At 41.3% G+C, this 23,091-nt stretch overlaps 1 protein-coding gene across 2 annotated transcripts in view; it reads left to right on the top strand.

Annotated features, from left to right (window-relative positions):
• The window catches only part of HEATR5A (HEAT repeat containing 5A), a 132,048-nt gene that overhangs the window by 62,442 nt on the left and 46,515 nt on the right, over positions 1 to 23,091 (top strand). Inside the window, exons 20-24 of one of the 2 annotated variants that reach the window (XM_089691189.1) lie at positions 3,823 to 3,992; positions 4,578 to 4,604; positions 19,314 to 19,452; positions 21,122 to 21,301; positions 21,436 to 21,672. In XM_089691189.1, coding sequence (XP_089547315.1) covers positions 3,823 to 3,992; positions 4,578 to 4,604; positions 19,314 to 19,452; positions 21,122 to 21,301; positions 21,436 to 21,672 — 753 coding nt within the window. The remainder of the gene's footprint in view (positions 1 to 3,822; positions 3,993 to 4,577; positions 4,605 to 19,313; positions 19,453 to 21,121; positions 21,302 to 21,435; positions 21,673 to 23,091) is intronic. The other variant, XM_089691190.1, reaches the window with a different exon arrangement.

Genomic DNA, 23,091 nt, shown 5'->3' with positions numbered 1-23,091 from the left:
CACATTCCCCAGTCCATAACAGTATAGATATTTAGCATGATATTTTTCCCCATAGAAGTGTGCTGTGTTTTCAAAGTGTTCCTTTATTTTTTTAGCAGTGTATTTGACTGTATCAAAGGAGGAAGCACCTAAAAAAAAAAAAAAAAAAAAAAAATATCACCCTTCTTCCATGACTTCCTCCCCTCCTTTCTATTTTTTTGGAGTGGTTGTGATGGAAATTGCTGTTGTGTCCATTCGGAAAGCTGTTAGCCAAAATGGATGGTAGCCGAACCTCGCTGGATAAGGTAAAGAATCCTCTGGGTTTTGCTTGTAGTGCAGCCTTATGACGCTGGACCCTGTGTAAGCAGAACCCCGTGCAATGAAAAGACTGACTGAGGCGCTTTCCGTCGGGGTGCTGTACAGATACAAGGCAGTGGCCCCACATTATGGGGAAGGTCTGCAAGACATGTACCGCCATGATGGGTGAAAGTTGTTTCCTGGCTAATATCAGGGACCTGCGGCGGGACTGGTGAGTTGCCTCCTTTTTTTCTCTTTTAAAAGAAGAAGAAAGGAAAAATGGATTGAAAAGAGGCATTGTTTCTGTGCTGTTTGGCCACTAGGAGGAATGCTCCATTCTGCCTGGTCCTTGTCCTGGGTGCCACTAGAGGGAGCAGCCTGTTCCAGGAAAGTGGCCGGTGTCAGCTTGGCTGTGGTCGGAAACAGAAGTCGGTCATATTTTTTATTTAGCTTCCTGGGCACACAGGGGTGTTGCTGTGGCTGGGACACAGAGCAGACTTTTCTGAGGGGGCATGTGAGTACTTCCCTGGAGGGGTAACATTGGCCAAATCAGACAGGAGGCTGCCTCTGGCAACCCATGGAAATCAGCAGATTGCATTGAGTGTAGGGGTCACACTAACTTGCATGGCTGTATCCTGAGCTCTCTGTTACTGTTTGTATTGTACACAGGGGTAGCACTAGACTGATGTCTTCCAGAAATCGGAGTAGGGAAGGTGCAGTGGGAAGGGGCACATGTGCACCGCCATCAGGCCCTGAAGAACCTAGTTACAGTTCCACTGTGATATCCTCTCCTGAGAAGCCAGGAGCCTCTGGGCAGTTGGAGCCGCTGCGTTTGTCTGGCATTGTGGCTACTACCGGTGCATCCACTTCGGCATATGTAACCAAAGATGATCTTGCTTCAGCCTTAGCAGGGTTAAAGGATAAGATCGCAGAAATGATTGCATATGTATCTCAGGTGAAGAGGAAGCTGGAGAGATCCCTCTCGCTGGACCCACCGGTCCTTCAGCAGGAATGGGTGGAACCAGAGGATGAGGGAGTGATAGAGGACCTGGAAAAAGGTCAGGCAATGGAATCACTGTCTGAAGGATTGGAGCCTGAAGAGAAGCAGGCAGTTTCTGTCTCCCAGTCTCAGAGATTATTAGTTTAGGACCTTACTGTTATGGTCCATTCAAGGTTCAGCCTCCCTCCCCATATAAACCTCTGAGGTTACTCATTCTTCTCTGGGCTTTTTTAAGACCTCCACAGAGTACTCAAGCTTTTCTGGTGCATACTCTCCTGGAACAGATTATGTATGCTGACTGGGATCACCCACGAGGACAGGGTTTTTGTCCCGCTAAAAAGATTTTCTCTCCTGTATCCTATGGAAGACAGGTTTAAGAAATGGGGCATGCCTGTGGTAGATGCAGCTGTCTCATACCCGAATAAGTTGTTAATGTGTCCTGTGGATAATGTCCAGTTCTTCAAGGAGCCTACAGATAAGAAGCTGGAATCTCTCCTTAAGGCCTTCTTCTCCATGGCAGGTTCTGCCACAGAGCCAGCAGTGGCAGCTATTGGCATTTGCCAGAGTCTTTTTGACTGTGTCAAACGATTGCTTGGAAGGCCATCGGTGCAGGGGGAGAATGCAGCCGAGGATTTGGAGGATGTTCCACTTGCTTTATATTTTGCGGTTGTTGCTCTTGAAGATTCAATTTAGTGAATTTCTGGCATCAAGACACATGTGCAGGGTTTTGTGGCTAAATAGTTGGTCAGCAGAACTGGTGTGCAAAAAGGTTTTGGCAGGTTTTCCTGAGGAGCGTTATAGCCAAAAGATTTCAGGGGGAAAGAGTTCTCTTCTGCCCTTTAAAAAGAAATCCAAGTGTCCTTTTAACGGGTCAGGGGCTTTGGTTGCTGGTCCTTCATCTACCAGACAGTTGTTTTGCCATACACTGGGTCCAGCCTCTAGGGGTAGGACTGGGAGTCAGAACCCAAGGAGGCCCTGGGTGTAAAAAATCAGTGAAGGCAGATTTTGAGGGTGATCCCCACGTCAAATTTGTCAAGGTTGAAAAAGTCCGGATGTGACGAAACGCGTCCAGGGCACGTGATGTAGTAACGCACTGATGTTTTACTGAAGTGCTTCAGTGGCCATTTTGGGTTCTGGTACACGCGGCTGTTCCTATCCTCAGGACTTCCATCTACCACCATTGGAGGTGGTTTAAGACTCTCTCTCAGATGTAAACGTCCATTGTTTTGGATCTATCGTGGAGTGCTGATGCTGTGTACATTCCTCTCAGTATGGATGCTGATTTCACCTTTTCTTTATGTAAGTTGCTACAATAAAATTGTGTCTGATTTGATTCAAATACTGACCCTTGGTCTGTTTATGAGGTCTGTGGGAAGTATTCAGAGAAGGTCATTTGGATGAAGTTCTATTCCTACTATGGATTCTATGCTGGTTTTATTTACCTTCGGGTAATTATGCACTCTTACTTTATTGTGTGCAGTGGATTTATATTTACTTTTATTTAGTTTATATTTTTTCACGATTGTTGTAGCACTCAAGTCTTTGCATACAACACGTATGGCACATTTATGAGATCTTAAGATAACACACTATGTTGAGGCTTTATTCTGTTTGAGGTATATGAAGAATATCTGGAATCCATCATCGACTCTGTTGAGGATCCAAGCCTTTTGGATTTGTTTCAAGTATTTTGGACTCTATTTTTGGACTTTGATTTGACTGTACTTATTTATTTTTTCAAGTCTGCTATATTAATTAGTTTCCACATCATAGCCTTTCTGTTCTAGCCATCTTCTTGATGGGATGATCCTTAGGGCTGCAACCTTATGTCAGTTTGATGCAAAGTAAACTGGAACCACTGGGGGTCCTGGCCAATCTCTACCATCAGAAGCTCTTGTGCAAACTAACTGCCACTTACATTAAGCTCCTCAGGTGAACCTGTTGGGGGAACCATAACATGAGGATTGCCCTAGGGTTCCTTTTGTTAACCATTTTATGTTGTTAGCCTTCTCTACCTTTAGGTAGAGTCATTCCACTTGGCAGTGATCTCTTCTTTTCTGCTCTGAGCAGGTTCATCCTCTATGGCCTCCTGTAGTAGTTGGCAGTCTCTCTTGTGTCATGGGGAATGTCACCTCATCTGGTTTAGCTCCAGGCGTGGGTCCTTCTGGTAATCCTGTGCTGCAGATGGTTTCAGGCTCCTTCTGGGGTGTCTGTTGTCCGCCCCTCATTTAGACTGTTTTTGGGCATGTCGATTGTTTCTGTATTCCTATGCCCTTCAATAAACCATGGAAAAAATAGGATTTTTGTACTTAAAAAATCTGCTCGAGTCCACTCCTCTGTTTTTACTGTCCCTGTTTAAGTCCTTCCTACAAAATGGAGGCATGCTGGTTAGTGGAGGAGTTATACAAAGGCTTGTTTACTCATCATTGTCCCAACCTCCTGTAGGTACCATAAAAACTAGACTGAATTTCTGAATGCCTGTGCCCCCCAAAACTTTTAAACTGTTTCTATAAATGCTTTTACTAGTCTTTGTACTTCTTTTATAGGGAGTGGGGAAATGGTGACATCACAAAGGAACTACTGCTTGTTGGCTTGCTCAGTGATGCAAGAGAATCCAGACTGCTTGGTTCAGGCCCAGGGCATCTCCTGCTTACAACAGCTACATATGTTTGCTCCTAAACATGTCAACCTGTCCAGCTTGGTGCCAACGTTGTGTGTAAGTGTTGCTCTGTAGACATCGACCACTACTGATTAACATAAACTTACTTTTCTCTTTTTTTCTGTATTTAAAAGTTATGATATCACCATATATGAGATCTAACGTTTTTTGCAATATAGGATCTTGGGAGGGGTAGTTTAGTGGCAAACAGTGGTGTTTAATACAATTGGGATGTGACAAGGCTTTACTGTTTATGAGACTATACCATTATGACAAAAAGCAAAGACATTTCGGTGCAGCTGCTTAGTTTGCTTATACATTATGTACAGTAGATAGAATTGGTAATTGAACAGTGCTTCTATTTTCATGCTTTTCTATTGCTCTCAATTATAAACACACATGCCTAAAATGCATGGATATGTTTCCTGCCTTGAATTTTAACAAAATATAAAGCTGCAATTTGGAGTCTGCTTGTAATACTTTCAAATAACATAAATTCTTTGTGCCACATTTGTGTTATACACCAGACTTGCAACATAAAGAGTAACCTAATAGAAGGGGAAACTTTAACTAGGCCCTGATGTGCTGGTTTTAAATCTAGTTGTCCCTTCCTCACACATCTGTAATTTTTATCTCCTGCAGGAGGTCTTGCTGGATAATTCTATTTTGGTATGTCACCTCCTTACCCAGTGTTTCCGCTGTGCCTTCTTGCATCCCTCTTCTTTGTACTGCAAACATATGCACCCTTCCAGCTTTCAGAGCATTTAGTCCATATTGTGGGATAAATAGTTCAGATGTGCTTTTCTGCTGACAATCTTGGAGTTTAAGAAATAGGGAGGTAAAATGCACAGTGTTGTAGGATGTAACTGATCCCATGTGTAAGAGGAAATATAAAGGGGTTTCCTACCTAATTTTAAATTAAACCTAATTTTAGTATAGGCCATTCTGTAATGCTTGACAAGTGCTGTTACCTTTTTGTAATCCTTTTTTATATACAGTTGTGTTCAAAATAATAGCAGTCAGACATCACTAACCTGATCAATCACTGTTTTTGGTAGAAATGATATTTCTACATGGCAAATAATTTACTAGCAGGTGTAGTTGAGTAATAGAAATCCAACAGACCCAACAGTCATGACATGCATGCTGCTGATTCTGTGTAATTGAATCACTAATTGAAAGGGGCATGTTCAAAATAATAGCAGTGTGGCGTTCTATTAGTGAGGTCATTCATTCTTTGAAAAACAGGTGCCAATTATTGCCCTTATTTAAGGAAGGAAGGCAACAAATGTTGTACATGCTGGTTACAGTGCATTTCTCTCTGAAATTCTGAGGAAAATGGGTTATTCCAGACATTGTTCAGAAGAACAGCGTACCTTGATTAAAAAGTTGATTGGAGAGGGGAAAACATACAAAGAAGTGCAGAAAATGATAGGCTGCTCAGCTAAAATGATTGCAAATGCGTTAAAATGGCAACCAAAACCTGAAAGATGTGTAAGAAAGCGAAAAACTACCATTCGAATGGATTGAAGAATAGCCAAAATGGCAAGGACTCAGCCAACAATCAGCTCCAGGAAGATCAAAGAAGGTCTAAAGTTACCTGTGAGTACTGTTACAATTAGAAGACGCCTATGTGAAGCCAAGCTATCTGCAAGAAGCCCCCGCAAAGTCCCACTGTTGAAAAAAAGACGTGCTGAAGAGGTTACAAAGAGAAATGGCGCAACATTTTGTGGACTGATGAAAGTGAGATTGTTCTTTTTGTGTCTAGTGGCCGGAGACAGTTTGTCAGACGACCCCCAAACACTGAATTCAAGCCACAGTACACTGTGAAGACAGTGAAGCATGGTTGTGCAAGCATCATGATATGGGGATGTTTCTCATACTACGAAGTTGGGCCTATTTATCGCATACCAGGGATCATGGATCAGTTTGAATACATCCGAATACTTGAAGAGGTCATGCTGCCTTATGCTGAAGAGGAAATGCCCTTGAAATGGGTGTTCCAACAAGACGACGACCCCAAACACACCAGTAAATGTGCAACATCTTGGTTCCAGACCAACAAGATTGACGTTATGGAGTGGCCAGCCCAATCCCCGGATCTTAATCCAATAGAAATCTTGTGGGGTGACATCAAAAATGAAGTTTCTGAGGCAAAACCAAGAAATCGAGAAGTACTGTGGAATGTAGTCCAATCATCCTGGGCTGGAATACCTGTTCACAGGGGCCAGAAGTTGGTTGACTCCATGCAACACAGATGTACAGCAGTTCTCAGAAACAGTGCTTATACAACTAAATATTCATTAAGTGATTCAAAGGAAAGCAACATCTTCAAACATTTTTCAGTTTATATAGTAAATGTTTGAGTTTGTAAAGAATACAAACACTGCTATTTTTTTGAACAGTCTAAAATTCACTTTTCTTCAATTTTTTTTAGAGGAACAACACAAATTGTATATATTTTTCTTCATGTTTTGATTTGATTTGGAATAGAATGTGTAGTGTTCCCAATGCATTTGTGTGTATGGAAATAAAAGCTATTAGAAGGATTTTGAGCTTTATTCACTTTTTTCAACACACTGCTATTATTTTGAACACAAGTGTATGTGACAGCAAATTTATAGATTCGGGCTGTCTCTGCTTTAGTCTGTTCTGCTATGCTTTATGTATAGAGTTCTAGCATGTCCAGAGAACGGAGACTTTGCTTACAGCAGCAGTATTAAGGCTCTTCCACACAGGTGTTAAATTCTACAGCAGCTTTAAAGCATATTAATGCACCTATAATGTTAATGAGTGTTATGGATGTGTTGTACAGGCAATCATGTTGCATCAAGCAACATTCCTCAAACACCCTGTGAGATGTCTTTTTTTTCACAAGGCTAAATTGATGCTTTGCAACAGCACCTTAAACACACTGTAAACGCCATAGGCACAGTTACAGTGCATTTACGGCGCACTTATGGTGCATTTCATTAAAAGTGAATGAAGGCAGTTGCAAAGTTTCAATGCTTGCCAAACTCTACAGGCAGCGTTAATATTCCTTGCTGCAGTGGAAGGCAACACTAATGCTACAGCGTGAACACCTCCATCTGCTCTCTATTGTAACATTTTTGAGTGGCATTGATAGGAGTTCAGGAAGCGTTAAAAACGCAACCCAACTGCTTTTTTTCAATGCCTATGTGAAAGAGCCCTTCCTTAGAACAGCCTACCTTCTGCCCACCCCTGTTCCTATGGCAGCTTATCGCATATCCACATGCTTATGCATTTTATCATGTCCTCTCAGCTTCAGGGGAATATCAGAGATCAGGCAGAGTCTGGCACTGTCTGAAGTTCAGGTTCCAGCCCCATCCAGCTTACTATAGAGAGTAAATATTTTTATTTTTTATTCTATCAGAATGATGGGGTTGTTTTAGCAATAGGGTCATTTAAAATGTTTTAGAAGCACACAGGAAATTTAAAAGGAAGGAAAGATGTCACAAATACAGTATATGGGCCAAGGCATTAAGTAATTTGAGGGTAGAGAACCCCTTTAAAAACTAATGACCCTTACCATGGAAACATTTATACTCTTCCATATGTTTTAAATATGCTTTTTCAATATCCTGCCTTTGTATGAAAAGGCACATTCTATTTTACAAGATTGTTTAGGTCTTTTTTTTTAATTTGCAGTTTATGTATTTGAATCATTGCAGTCTATAACCTGTGTTACACCCACCCTGCCAGTGCTTTGTTCATGCTACGTGTTACCAGGAACCAATCCTTTTTCAAGTGTATTGAAGTTGGAGGTTCTGGATCATGGCCACTGCTCTGTTTCCTTTTGTGCATGTGACATAACATTTTCTGGAGTGTTTACACTGCCTGTTGCTTGACTCATTTTGATATATAAGCATTTGTTTATGCTGGTTGCATTTGTTTTGTGTATTTGTAATGTTCATGCTCTACAGTTTTGTTCTTCACTGTATAATAACTTGTTTTGTAGTTCATTTTCCTGATGACACAGTTAACCTGCGTAATAATCCCCCTTGCTAAGTCCTCCAACTTAGAGAAACAAGAAATATAGATTATAAGAGACCCTGCCCTATCACGGCAACTGAGTGTTTCCCTGTTCCATGGGGCAGATGGCAAGAATGTTGCTTCTTTGTTGAATGCATATCATTGATGCAGCAGGATTACTAAAGGCTTAGTGGAAGAGGCCTCTTTTCCTTCCAAAGCCTTGGCAGTCTGGTCAGGTAGGACTCACTGGAGACTTCTATGAATGAAGTCTGCACCACATTATTATTATTATACAGGATTTATATGGCGCCAACAGTTTGCTCAGCACTTTACAATATAATGGGAGACAATACAGCAACAATACAGATCAATACAAGAGGGTTAGGAGGGCCCTGCTCCTTGGAGCTTACAATCTAGGAGGGCGGGGCTAGTGGTACAAAAGGTAGTAACTGTGGGGGATGGACTGGTAGGAAGAGTAGAAGATTCCATTGTTAGCTGACGGCAGGATAAGCTTCCCTGAAGAGAGAGGTTTTCAGAGATCACCTAAAAGTGAGCAGAGTAGGCAATAGTCTGATAAATTGGAGTAGAGAGTTGCAGAGGATTGGGGGAAACTTTGGAGAAGTCCTGGAGATGAGCATGGGAGGAGGAGACAAGGGAGCTAGAGAGCAGGAGGTCATGCGAGGAGTGGAGAGGACGGTTTGGGTGATATTTGGAGACAAAATCGGTGATGTAATTTGGGGCAAAGTTATAAATGGCTTTATATGTTATTGTTAATCTTTTGAATTTTATCCGTTGGGCAATGGGAAGCCAGTGGAGGGATTGGCAGAGAAGGGTGACTGATACAGAACGGTTAGTAAGGTGGATGAGTCTGGCAGCAGCATTCATGATAGACTGAAGAGGGGATAGCCTGCGATCAGGTAGGCCAATGAGGAGGGAGTTACAATAGTCAAGGCGAGAGATAACAAGGGAGTGGATAAGTTGCTTAGTGGTTTCTGAGGTTAGGAACGGGCGTATCTTGGAGATGTTGCAGAGGTGAAGTCTACAAGATATAGACAGAGATTGGATTTGGGGCTGAAAGGACAGATGAGAGTCTAGGATTACACCTAGTACCCTGGCATGAGGGGAGGGACTGATGATTGTGTTATTGATCTTGATGGAGAAGTCAGGGGAGGGGGCACGGGCTGGAGGGAATAGTATGAGCTCAGTTTTGGAAAGATTGAGTTTGAGGAAGTGGAGTGACATCCATGCCGATACGTCACTTAGTAGGTTAGTAATGCGAGTGGAGAATGAAGGGGTGAGGGCTGGAAAGAGATTTGTGTGTCATCAGCATTGAGATGGTACTTAAAGCCATGGGAGTTTATCAAGTGATCAAGGGAGGAGGTGTAGATGGAGAAGAGTAGGGGTCCAAGGACAGAACCTTGAGGGACCCCTACAGAAAGAGGGAGTGGAGAGGAGGAGCCAGAGTTATAGGTAACACTGAAGGAGCGCTGGGATAGGTAGGAGGAGAACCAGAAGAGAGCAGAGTCTTGGAGGCCAAGAGAGTGGAGTTTGTTTTTTGAGGAGGAGGGGATGGTCAGCCGTATCAAAAGCCGCAGAGAGGTCGAGTAGTAAGAGTATGGAGTAGTGGCCATTGGTTTTAGCACTTAGTAGATCATTAGTGAGTTTTAGTAGGGCAGTTTCAGTGGAGTATTGTGAGCGACAGCCAGACTGTAAAGGGTCAAGAAGGTTGTTGTCAGTGAGGTAGGAGCTCAGGTTATTGTAGACTAAGCGTTCTAGGAGTTTAGAGGAAAATGGCAGCAGGGAGATGGATCTTAAGTTGTTCATGTTGGTGGGATCCAGGGAGGGCTTTTTAAGTATGGGAGTTATGTGTGTCACGAACGCGGCACCAGACCCCAGCCCTTCTCACCAAACTCGTGACCAAAGGACTAGCCAATCTAAAACCATGCTGTCACGTGCGTAACAATGCCACACTCAGTTGCACCTTGCACAACGATTTTCCAGCTAATTGGACCACAATCGATGTACCGGCAGCCTGAATGCGATTGTTACTTGGTCAGGTTAATTACGCAATTAACCCTTCACACTGCCACCACCTCCTTTTTGTACAGAGAAAGAGGAAACTCTGCAATATCAGCTATAACCCTATAATGGTTGAGATAATAGTCTGTATAAAACGGTCACCGCAGGCCGATTATACAGAGGGTTAAACAAACACAGTAGCATTCTCTTTAGAGGCAGGAATTCATAAATTGCAATAAAGCGCTATAGAAACAGTTCAACACTTTCAGAAGAAAAGATTTATTACTAAAAGGTCAAATGGGTGCAATAAAAATATTTACAGAAAAATATGTAACTAAGATATATATATATATATATATATATATATATATATAAAAATATACAGAGACCAACAGCACAGCAAAGAGATATCAGAGAGAGGTGAAAGGGTTAAGGTACTTGCCAACGTCCTGGGTTAGCAGATCCAAGTTTCAGAGCGAAATGGCACGGGTCTCCCCAGGTGGTACTGATGTTAAAATGGGAGACGTCTTCAACTAGCTCTCTTGGGCCTGAAAGCCCATTTTGTAGTTCCCCAGCAGGACCAATACCCCGTTAGGGCGTGGAGGTCTGGGCGGATACCTCAACTAGAGCCAGAATCTCCCATAACTCATATTTTGGCCCATAACTTTCCATCTGTACAAGTGACATTCCACCCGCAGGTAGATTATTATGCAGACACGTCTGAGGATTGATTAGATATGAATTATGAAATTATACACTGAACGGTTCACGAGATCTACTTTTCTGCTTCCTATCTATTCGAGACAAGGCAAGTGACCTACCAAACTGTTCGTCTTCTCGTGGCCAATCTGACGATATGTCCGGTTTTTATGTAAGTTTCTCATATTCCAAGATATGAGACATAGGGGAAAAATGGATTTTAACAAAGGTTATCTGGTCGTGTTTCCTTGGAATGTCCTTTGAACTCTGGGGAAAGCTTGCCTTATCTTATACGAGGTGTTAAATTGCACGGGTTCTTTGGACAGCTAGGCCCCGGCTCCCTTGGGTGTCCTATAGCTCATAGCCCCCCTGCTGGCTCTGGCCTGTGACACTTTTAACACACACACACACTGCCATATGTCACTGTGCCTCTCAGAGAGAGGGGGGGGGAGAAATGAGGGAATAACATGGAAACTCTTAACAAAATGGAGGCTGCGTCCTTCACTGTGTGTACGCTGGTTACAATGTGTCCATGCTTTAGAGGGGAAGGAAAGGCACCGTTAGAGAGGGAGAGATTGAAGATGTGAGTGAGGGAGCATAGGATGAAAGAAGAGGGTGACCGTAGTAGTTGTGAGGGGACAGGATCCAGGGGGCAGGTAGTGAAATTATTCCTATTATATTCACAAGTGTGGTCACTAAAAAAGCATAAAGTACCAAATAACTGAAAGTGACTGTGACTGTGCTATACTTTTAAAAACATACACCTCATCAATATAAAACTAAACAAAAAAAACTATCAATTCATCTATGTGCTAATGTGTGATCATCATAACAATAGTGTTTCATCAATAATTCCATTAAAAATGAATCCTGTGTGATAAATATAATAAGCAAAATAAATTCATGCTTGAAATTTAATTTAAAAATATCCAATTTCATGAAAAATCTTTATAGTTTCCTGTACAGAAAAAAAAGAAAAAAAATCTAAAACAGTGTCTAAAAATCTACAGTTAAGCGCTGATAATCCTTACTGGAAAATGCTGTCTTCTGTATCCCCCACACCGCATTACCTTCACCTTTTAAACTTTCAAACTCTTTTCATGAAAACAACCAACAGTGTCTAGTTAATTTCATATATAACTACCCAATCTTTTCTATCCCATAAGCTCATAATAATCACTGCGTCCCAGCAGTCTTCAAATCCTTTCCAGCGTACATTGAGCCAATATAGACAGGAGCCAGGTAATCTGTGAACATGTCTTTGAAGTGCGAGAGAAAACCGGATTACCCAGAGGTAACCCACACAGGCACAAGGGGAACGTGCAAACTCCACAAAGGTAGTGCCATGGTCGGGATTAGAACTGACAACTCTAGTGCTTCTAGGCGGAAGTGCTAACCACTTAACTGTGTTTCATTGCACCTCTTTTTCTGGTGGTGGGTTGTCCTCAACCATGCAGAGAGGGGTGCTCAGTGCCGCACTGCAGCATTGTATGCAAGTCCAGGTGATTGGACTGGACTAGAATCTGTGGTGACGCTCTGCACTCACAGAATGTCCTTGGTCAACAAAGTTTTTTTATTGGCCGCCAATAAACTTGGAAGACTGAGGACATGTGGTGAAGAGGAATTACTGTACTAAGGAAGAGGTGAGTATTGCAGCCTGAGCTTCTCTTTTATTCAAAGTTGACCTTTCCCCTCCATTTTACTAAAAATCACATTCGAACACCGCTCTGCATGCCAGTGTGAAACCATCTTACATTCTCTAAACCAATCTTTTTTTTTTTCCACCTCCTGGTTACCTGAGGCACTAGTGATGTTACCAGGGCTTCAAAGGTGCATCCTGGAAAGGCTGCATCACCAGTGCCTTTCCACTCAGGTGATGTCACATGCTTCTAGAGGCAAACCCAGAGTTTTAGAAAGCACAGGGCTGTCCTCTGCCCTGTGAAAATGAACACCAAGAGAAGAATAAAAGTTCTAGTAAATACCAGGCCTTGCCCATTCTTTATCCAGTGCCACTGGGTATAGGTTGCCTCAGAGGTAGCTAGAAAGTGATTCTAAAGGTTGTTTTTTTTTTTTTTTGTTTCTTAAATAACAAATATGTTATAGTTACCTGCTCTGTGTAATGGTTTTGCACAGAGCAGCCCCGATCCTCTTCTTTTTGGGTCCCCTGCTGGTGGACCTGGCTCTTCCCCCCTAAAACAAGCCTCTTGCAAAGTGGGCACTTGAGCAGGTTCATAGAATGCATTAAGGTAAAAAAACTTTGAGAAAAAAAGGGGGGACCTCCTCAGATTGAGGGGAGGAGGCGGGATTTTTAAGATGCCATTAATGATAGAACCAAAAACGTAAAATTGACAATTTTTTTTATTAATCCATAGAAAGATTTATAAAATCATTGAACATAAAGAGCACTTCTGAATCAAAACATCCATATATTAGTTACTTATTCGATCATTGTCAGGTGTCATGAATCTCAACATGTTTTGCTCATTCCAGGCTTCTTTACATCAACACCAACAAATATATGAGCTGGAAACCATATAAACCATTCAAAAATTCAGAAAGGTTTTTTTGCTGATGTAAATTACAATCAATCAGTCAAAGCGATGGACATTCAATCCCCTAGAAAGCCAGGACAAGGCAATGTGTATATTGGCTGCAGGAGGGGTACACAAGCTGGGTTGAACTTTAAGGGATATGGCCCTTATCACAAGATAGCCCATATACCATGCAAGCCATCTTCCAACAAGAATTAGACTTCCATAAAAGAGCCAAAGTTGTTTGTCCAAATTGGGTTCTCCCTTGACAACTTTCAACCCAAGTGCATGGGGATAATTCCAAAGGAAGTGTTCAAATCAAGTTTACACTGATGAACCCAAAACAAAAAGAAGTTACCCAGGATAAGAGCTAGCAATACCACAGATGCTCACCAACAGCATGAACACCACCTAACCTCCAGCCAACGGGGCTGTCAATTTTAGGTTTTTTGTTCTGAATATAATTAATGCACCTTAACAATCCCTCCTCCTTCCCTTAATCTGTGGAGGTCCCCCCCTCCCTTTTTTCTTGTTTGCAATATACCCTATGGGATGTGGTGCCGTTGAGCTCTTCTCTGACTATTTCAACTCTTGTGCACTTAAAATTTATCTTGCAGACTTTACAAATTTCTCTGAATCTTTGGTAAAGGTAAATCTCTGGATTTATATTATGTTCATCTGGATATGCTGATATATCTTAAATGCTTTCAAACCTTTAAAACGCTTATTACCTTCTTGTCACAAACTGAAGCCTGCCATGCATTTTCATCAAATGAAATAGTGTACAATGTAGACTTTTAACTTACTGTAATATGTAATTCACATCCGTATATACGAATGTGAATGTCCTAGCCATGCTTCAACAGCTCTAAAACTGTAATATCAAGTATCTAAGTCTTTTTCAACCTTTTTACCTTTGCGGAGCCCTTGACTTAATTTTTATGACTTGGGGAACCCTTGCTATAGCCTGTTTTTTGGTGATCAGTGGGAAAAACATTCCTTGCAATGATGGTCTGTGGAAAGAATGCCCCCCCCCTTACAGTGGTGGTCAGAAGGCCACCCTTACAGACAGCAAAAAATATCACTGGATTCATACAGCTGGCTTTTCCACGTGGTGTTGTCTCCAGAAATATGCAGGCATCATTAAATAGGAGGTCGGTCGCACCTAAAGGAAGCCCTAGAAACCCTTGACAAAGACCCAAAGGGTTTGATGGAACTCTGGTTGAGAATGGCAGGTCTAAGGTAACAATAAGATACAAAGTAAGATACCCATTGGCAGTTTTTCCTTGATAAAAAAACAATTCTACTGGATATGTACAGTTCTCTCTTTTTTTTTTCACTATCATTATTAACATGTTAACTGCTTTCATCTTAGCAGAAGCTTTGTCTTCACTCAGTTTGCTCTTTGGAATCCATTCTGATTATGGGTGTCATTAGAAACAAAACTAGAAATAACAAATTTGACTTGTCATTCCAGCATTCTTTCAAAACACAATGGGTAATTGTGTTCATTATAATATTTTGTAGGCTATTTTTTTTATACAGTATATGCACCTTGATATTAAGGAAACGTTGTGGTAGCAGTAGGTAGATATTGTCAAATTTCTTGTTAAGGGTTTTGTTATGAACCGGAAAAGGAACAACCGGTAAGTTTTTTTTTTTTTTTTTTTTTTTTTTCATATAGTTGGTCTTTAACATATAATTCCTGTTGCTTGGATGGTTTTACCCACATAAATATCTGAATTTAAATTTGTAGGTGTCTTGTTTTTGGTGCATTTACTTGTTCAGTTGCATCGCCTCTGGTCCACTTTATTGTAAATTACTATTGTATCCCAGGATAAATAAGTTCCCAACAGTTTAGAAATGAATCGCTGCTTCATACTTTCTGCATCTGCCTTATAGCATATTGCTTTAAAATGGTAACAATGGCCATATGCATCAGAGGATTGTCAGATAAAGTGCAATCTGTCTTGCAATGTGTTTGGCTCAAAAAAATATTTGGGTCCTGCAGACATTCATATTTAGGCTATGCAGCTGAGGGTGCTTTTGACATGCCTCGAACAGTCCTGGAGGCAGCATGTCATGTAGAAGGTGACAACAAGTGGGCAAGGTTTTCCAACCTATTACTTGCTTTTTTTTTCTCTCTGTAATCTATGGCCAAGGATTGTGTTAAGCTACCCACGAGCAAAAATAAAAACCTTTAGCCTAGCAGTACATGAGCAGACATTTAATCCAATGATTAGCCGAGCTCTCTTTGATTTGACCATAACTGTGGTGTATTGCCTAATCTGAAAGATCCATCTGTTCAGCTTTAGAAGCAAGCTCCGTGATCTTCCAGACTAGCTCATTAGGTAGCCACATACAGTGGGGCAAAAAAGTATTTAGTCAGCCACCAATTGTGCAAGTTCTCCCAGTTAAAAAGATGAGAGAGACCTGTAATTGGCATCATAGGTAGACCTCAACTATGAGAGACAAAATGAGAAAAAAAATCCAGACAATCACATTGGCTGATTTGAAAAGAATTCATTTGCAAATTATGGTGGAAAATAAGTATTTGGTCAATATCAAAAGTTCATCTCAATACTTTGTTATATATCCTTTGTTGGCAATGACATACAGTAGGTCAGACGTTTTCTGTAAGTCTTCACAAGGTTGGCACACACTGTTGCTGATATGTTGGCCCATTCTTCCATGCAGATCTCCTCTAGAGCAGTGATGTTTTGTAGCTGTCGCTGGGCAGCATGGACTTTCAACTCCCTCCAAAGGTTTTCTATGGGGTTGAGATCTGGAGACTGGCTAGGCCACTCCAGGACCTTGAAATGCTTCTTACGAAGCCACTCCTTCGTTGCCCGGGCGGTATGTTTGGGATCATTGTCATGTTGGAAGACCCAGTCACGTTTCATCTTCAATGCCCTTGCTGATGGAAGGAGGTTTGCACTCAAAATCTCACGATACATGGCCCCATTCGTTCTGTCCTGTACATGGATCAGTCGTCCTGGTCCCTTTGCAGAGAAACAGCCCCAAAGCATGATGTTGCCACCCCCATGCTTCACAGTAGGTATGGTGTTCTTTGGATGCAACTCAGCATTCTCTCTCCTCCCAACACGACGAGTTGTGTTTCTACCAAACAGTTCTATTTTGGTTTCATCTGACCATATGACATTCTCCCAATCCTCTTCTGGATCATCCAAATGCTCTCTAGCAAACTTCAGACGGGCCCGGACATGTACTGGCTTAAGCAGGGGGACACATCTGGCACTGCAGGATCTGAGTCCCTGGTGGCATAGTGTGTTACTGATGGTAGCCTTTGTTACGTTGGTCCCAGCTCTCTGCAGGTCATTCACTAGGTCCCCCTGTGTGGTCCTGGGATTTTCGCTCACCGTTCTTGTGATCATTTTGACCCCACGGGGTAAGATCTTGCGTGGAGCCCCAGATCGAGGGAGATTATCAGTGGTCTTGTATGTCTTCCATTTTCTAATTATTGCTCCCACAGTTGATTTGTACCAAGCTGCTTGCCTATTGCAGATTCAGTCTTCCCAGCCTGGTGCAGGTCTACAATTTTGTTTCTGGTGTCCTTCGACAGCTCTTTGGTCTTCACCATAGTGGAGTTTGGAGTGTGACTGTTTGAGGTTGTGGACAGGTGTCTTTTATACTGATAACAAGTTCAAACAAGTGTCATTGATACAGGTAATGAGTGCAGGACAGGGGAGCCTCTTAAAGAAGAAGGTACAGGTCTGTGAGAGCCAGAAATCTTGCTTGTTTGTAGGTGACCAAATACTTATTTTCCACCATAATTTGCAAATAAATTCTTTCCAAATCAGCCAATGTGATTGTCTGGATTTTTTTTCTCATTTTGTCTCTCATAGTTGAGGTCTACCTATGATGCCAATTACAGCCTCTTTCATCTTTTTAAGTGGGAGAACTTGCACAATTGGTGGCTGACTAAATACTTTTTTGCCCCAATGTATATGGTTGAGGTAACATTTCTTGTTTGTGCTGTTTAATGTCTGCCTATTGTCGAAGGCAGACAGGTGTCCGGGACTTTTCTTTTTACCCATGCACAACCTAGGACCTCATTAGCTTAAAACATGTTTTACTTCAAAACTGTTCCGTAAGCAAGTAAAAGTCCAATTCCTAAAACATACCTTCTTTTAGGGTTGCTGTCACTAACCATCCTAGAAAAATTAGTCTTACAGCATCACAAATCAGCAACAATCTGTGTAGTAATTCCAGATCCAACTTCCTCCAGCTGCTAGTCAACCTTAGGAATAAGCTCACAGCTGAGTGGATAAGATAACACAATGGCAAAGCAAATGCTTTACACGGTACTGTATTTTTATATATACAGTTGTGTTCAAAATAATAGCAGTCAGACATCACTAACCTGGTCAATCACTGTTTTTGGTAGAAATGATATTTCTACATGGCAAATAATTTACTAGCAGGTGTAGTAGAGTAATAGAAATCCAACAGACCCAACAGTCATGACATTCATGCTGCTGATTTTGTGTAATTGAATCACTAATTGAAAGGGGCATGTTCAAAATAATAGCAGTGTGGAGTTCTATCAGTGAGGTCATTCATTCTTTGAAAAACAGGTGGCAATTATTGCCCTTATTTAAGGAAGGAAGGCAGCAAATGTTGTACATGCTGGTTACAGTGCATTTCTCTCTGAAATTCTGAGGAAAATGGGTCGTTCCAGACATTGTTCAGAAGAACAGCGTACCTCGATTAAAAAGTTGATTGGAGAGGGGAAAACATATAAAGAAGTGCAGAAAATGATAGGCTGCTCAGCTAAAATGATCGCAAATGCTTTAAAATGGCAACCAAAACCTGAAAGACATGGAAGAAAGCGAAAAACTACCATTGGAATGGATAGAAGAATAGCCAAAATGGCAAGGACTCAGCCAACAATCAGCTCCAGGAAGATCAAAGAAGGTCTAAAGTTACCTGTGTGTACTGTTACAATTAGAAGACGCCTATGTGAAGCCAAGCTATCTGCAAGAAGCCCCCGCAAAGTCCCACTGTTGAAAAAAAGACATGTGCTGAAGAGGTTACAATTTGCCAAAGAGCACATTGACTGGCCTAAAGAGAAATGGCGCAACATTTTGTGGACTGATGAAAGTAAGATTGTTCTTTTTGGGTCTAGTGCCCGGGGACAGTTTGTCAGACGATCCCCAAACACCGAATTCAAGCCACAGTACACTGTGAAGACAGTGAAGCATGGTTGTGCAAGCATCATGATATGGGGATGTTTCTCATACTACGGTGTTGGGCCTATTTATCGCATACCAGGGATCATGGATCAGTTTGAATACATCAGTATACTTGAAGAGGTCATGCTGCCTTATGCTGAAGAGGAAATGCCCTTGAAATGGGTGTTCCAACAAGACAACGACCCCAAACACACCAGTAAACGTGCAACATCTTGGTTCCAGACCAACAAGATTGATGTTATGGAGTGGCCAGCCCAATCCCCGGATCTTAATCCAATAGAAAACTTGTGGAGTGACATCAAAAATGCAGTTTCTGAGGCAAAACCAAGAAATAGAGAAGAACTGTGGAATGTAGTCCAATCATCCTGGGCTGGAATACCTGTTCACAGGTGCCAGAAGTTCAGTTTATATAGTGAATGTTTGAGTTTGTAAAGAAGAATACAAACGCTGCTATTTTTTGAACAGTCTAATCACTTTTCTTCAATTTTTTTTAGAGGAACAACACAAATTTTATATATTTTTCTTCATGTTTTGATTTGGAATAGAATGTGTAGTGTTCCCAATGCATTTGTGTGTATGGAAATAAAAGCTATTAGGATTCACTTTTTCAACACACTGCTATTATTTTGAACACAACTGTGTATGTGTGTGTGTGTGTGTGTGTATATATATATATATATATATATATATATATAAAATGTGTGTGTGTGTGTGTTTTTATGATTTTTAAAAAAAATATTCTTCCAAAAAATGTAATTCTTGAATAAATTCTGATTTCTTTATCAATATTTCTATTATTAATTTGCGCAATTGACTTTGTTAGGAATGTGTTGAAGGTTTCCGGTTCCTGGATATGTTATGGCTTCCTGTTACTGTTCAGTATGGTCTGTTCCACTTGTCATGTGTGCAATATCCCTCAGGTTCACCTGTGCAGCCCTCACTTGATCCTATGTCGAGCAGTCTTGGCATGTTTAAGGCAACTTGCACAACGGGAAGCAGCAGAAGTATCAGAACATGCGTTGACAATGGCCAAAGATGGGCAAGAGAGTCTTAAAATGGGTAAGTCTACTTTTGGTTATATTGCGTTATCAGTGTTGCATAAATTGTTACTGGCACACTCCCAGAACTGTACTCAAAACAATTATTTTTTTTGTGTAGAGAGGGGAACAGGCATTGATCCTCCAGCCAGACTTTGCACTTTTATCACAGTACTCCGTTGAACGCTTTTCCATGTTTTCCCCACTTCATGACCAGGCCGTTTCTTGCTTTTTGACATAGACAACATTTTATCATTTTTTTCTCCACAAATAGAGCTTTCTGCTACATATTTGTGGTAAAAAAGCCCCAATAGGTGTTCCCTCTGTTCTCAGTGGAAAGGGAGCCAGGGGAGGAGAAACAGAAGTACACTGAACTTCCCAGTGTGGGGTGGAGGGGAGTTGTGTCAGAACGATCTGAGAAGAGCAGGCTGAGTTCACAGTATAGCTAGAGAACTGACCATGGTGTGCTCTCAAGCATAGTGTTGTCAGTTTTTAAAAGGAAAGCAGAGGGACTGGCAGGAACACCAGGGATTTCACACAAAGAAAGCAATACAAAGAGAACAGGATAGTTTTCCTACAAGTACATGGTACAACAGGCACATATTAAGAATATGAAATGTTGAGTTTATTTACTCTTTAAGTTCTCCCAAGAGTCAACACACTGGCTGCTTCAGGGGTGAGAGCTCAAGAGAAAAGTACAGAGAATGGTTTCTGTAATGCTTTCAAGAAGCTATGTACAGCACTTTGTTGTCAACGTCAGCTAGCTGTGATATACCTGGATTGCATAGAGAATCACAGAGAACCAGTTATGACATAATTTTTCTAAAATAAATTATGTGATGGAAAAAGGTTTTTATTTAAAGAGTTCATTAGCCTGTTGATGAGGGGGGAAGGAAAATCCAGGAAAGGCGATATAAGCTGATTAAAATGTTTTGTAAAGGCAGAAGGTAAAAAAAAAACTTCTGCATGTAGCTTCCCCCACCACCCCCCCTAAATACATACCTGTGCCTGATCTCAATCCATCGATGTGTACAAGAGCCAAGGCTCTCTTGCTCCTCATTGGCTCAGATACAGCAACAGGAACCATTGGCTCCCGCTGTTGTCAATCGGAGCCAGTGATGAGGAGCGGGGGTCAGGGGGCCAAGCCCTGTTATGTGTGTCTAATGGACACACAAAGCAGGGCTCAGGAGAGAGCATGTATGTGGTAAGGGGGGGATGGAGCTCAGAGCGCTGGCGGAGGACCCCAGAAGAGGAGAGACGGGCTTCTCTGTGCAAAACCATTGCGCAAAGCAGGTAAGTATTACATGTTTGTTATTTTTAAAAAAAGCTAAGCTTTACAATCACTTTAAACTTTAGTCTTAAAGTATGTTTTAGGGCAAAATATAAAAAAAATACTAGCAGTATGTATTTGCAATACTTGCACATTTCTCAGTATTTAATCCTTTATAGATCCTACAGGTACATACAATTACCAATTGATCTGCCAAAGTCTCAGTTTTTTAATTTAGTTCCAGATACAAATTGAGAGGACTAATATTCCTCCTTAAGATAACAAAGGAAGTGGCACAGGACAACTGAATTCGTGCAATGCTTGCACTAATTAAATAATAACAAAGCATTTTCAGTGGTATATTTGATATGTTTTCTAATGACTACTGTGTTTGACTTTTTGTTGTTCTTCCCATGGTCAGATGTAAACATGCGAGAACTTGGCTTGGAAGGAGTTTTGCTGAGTCTTCTGGACAGGGAGACTGATCGGCAGCTGCTGCAAGATGTAAAGGAAACCTTGTTACACATGCAGAGCTGTACAGGCCTGAGCCGGCTATCATTCTGGCTGCGCCTACATAAAGACATTCTTTCTTCTTCTGCGGGTAAGTGTACAGGTGGTCACTGTTATGTATGAATAGTTATCTACTCTCCACTCTCAAGATAATATGAAAGGTTCTGTTCCAGCAATTTGTAGTTGTGCCTTGTTTTATACTTCCTGGTCTTCGTCTTTTTCCAGACTTGTCAGCAATGGCCTCCGTTGATACCACCCAGGAAGATGATGGTGAACACTGCTCAGATGCAGTCCTCACATCTCGAAAGGAGGATACCTCTGCCCTCGTGGTTAGCCCTCGCTGGCACACAAGAGTATTTTCTATGGAATGCATATGCTTGTTGATGTCACAGTGTGAAGAAGAGAGTGGGGCTCACTTTAGCATGGCACGGGCTCAGGAGCTGAAGCACAAAGAACCCGATCGTAAGTGGTGGCTTGAGAGTATGTCCTAGTACTATTGTGCAGTGTGGAATTTAGAAGGCAACGTCCTTTCTTATTATAAAACATTCAAGCATGAAGCGTAGGTTTTAAAGTGTTAGTAAACCCAGGACCCTGCATTCACTATATCTGGTCTTCCACAGTACACTGAACATGGAAATGCAATTATTTTAGTAAATATAGACTGCTAGATGCCTTTTCTCATCAGCAGTGTATAGCAGTCTTGTGACTTCTATCATTGTCCAGCTGAGCACTGGTCAAAGCTTGTAGGCATTTTCATTTGCTCTAACTGTCCTATGAGGATGCTTAACCCTGACCCTCTGTCTAGATGGTGCTGATTGACCCTGTGCTGATCACATGCACCCTCCCAAGGAAAAATAAAACTCTCTAGCAATACACGCTAAACCGAGCATGTGCAGAGTGTCTCCTAGAGCTCTGTACTATCTGCAGATGGATTAAGGACAGTATAAGAAAGGGAGGATCAGAGAAGACAGGATCAAACAGTCTTTTTACACAATTCGCAGGATTAACACCTTAGGTTCCACAGTGAGTATAACAAACATGCTTTACTGCATATACAGACTGATTTTACTGTTGTAGATTTAGTAACACTTTAATGAACACATAGTTCTTCTCTCCTAGTCTTTTCAGCTTACGCTACAGGGCCTTGCAGGAAGCTAATATAATAAATATTAACATTCTTTTTCCAGCTATATTTATACAATTTAATAAATTTATATTAATTGTTTTTCTCCTGTGTGCTGGAATTTCACTTTGTACTGGAACAGAGAGGACTGAATCAAAATGGCATAAAGGCATCATTGTCATCAATTGGCAAATATAATGGAGAATCCTAGTACTTAGATGATTTGTTCAGTGATGGGCAGATATCTCTTCTCTTGTCAGTCTAGGTAATAGAATGTATATACACATGGACAGCCTAGGACACAAGCATTGTACACAAGCAAAAAGCACAACCTGCATATATTATATGGCTGTTCTGTTTTTAAATATTTTTACCATTTATACACAGGAAAACACCTATTGATGAGATTATTTACAGTAAGATGGTAACTTAATTTTGCATATGTACATTAAAAATAAATTCCTTTTATAGTAAGCACCTTGGTAAAAATAGATGCATTGGGAAATGATACTACAGAGAGATACAAAAATTATTTCAAGGTTGCTAAAGCCAGTCATACATAGATCGAAATTCAGCAAGGACTGGCCGAATTTTTGATCCATCTGTGGGCAGGCTGGTTGTACACAAGTCAATCAATAGTGTACAACCAACCTGTTGTGTTTTTGCCAAATGGTCAGTGCCACCAGCTATAGCCGGTAACACTGATCATTGTTTTCTGATGGCAGGAAAGTTTTGAATGTGTGGATGGGGGAATTGGC

This window comes from Staurois parvus, unplaced genomic scaffold, assembly GCF_062004578.1.
Source record: "Staurois parvus isolate SC_StPar_1 unplaced genomic scaffold, SC_StPar_1.0 ptg000553l, whole genome shotgun sequence".
NCBI classification, from domain to species: domain Eukaryota; kingdom Metazoa; phylum Chordata; class Amphibia; order Anura; family Ranidae; genus Staurois; species Staurois parvus.
The sequence above is the reverse complement of the archived record's forward strand: the minus strand, read 5'-3'. Positions and strand labels throughout refer to the sequence as shown.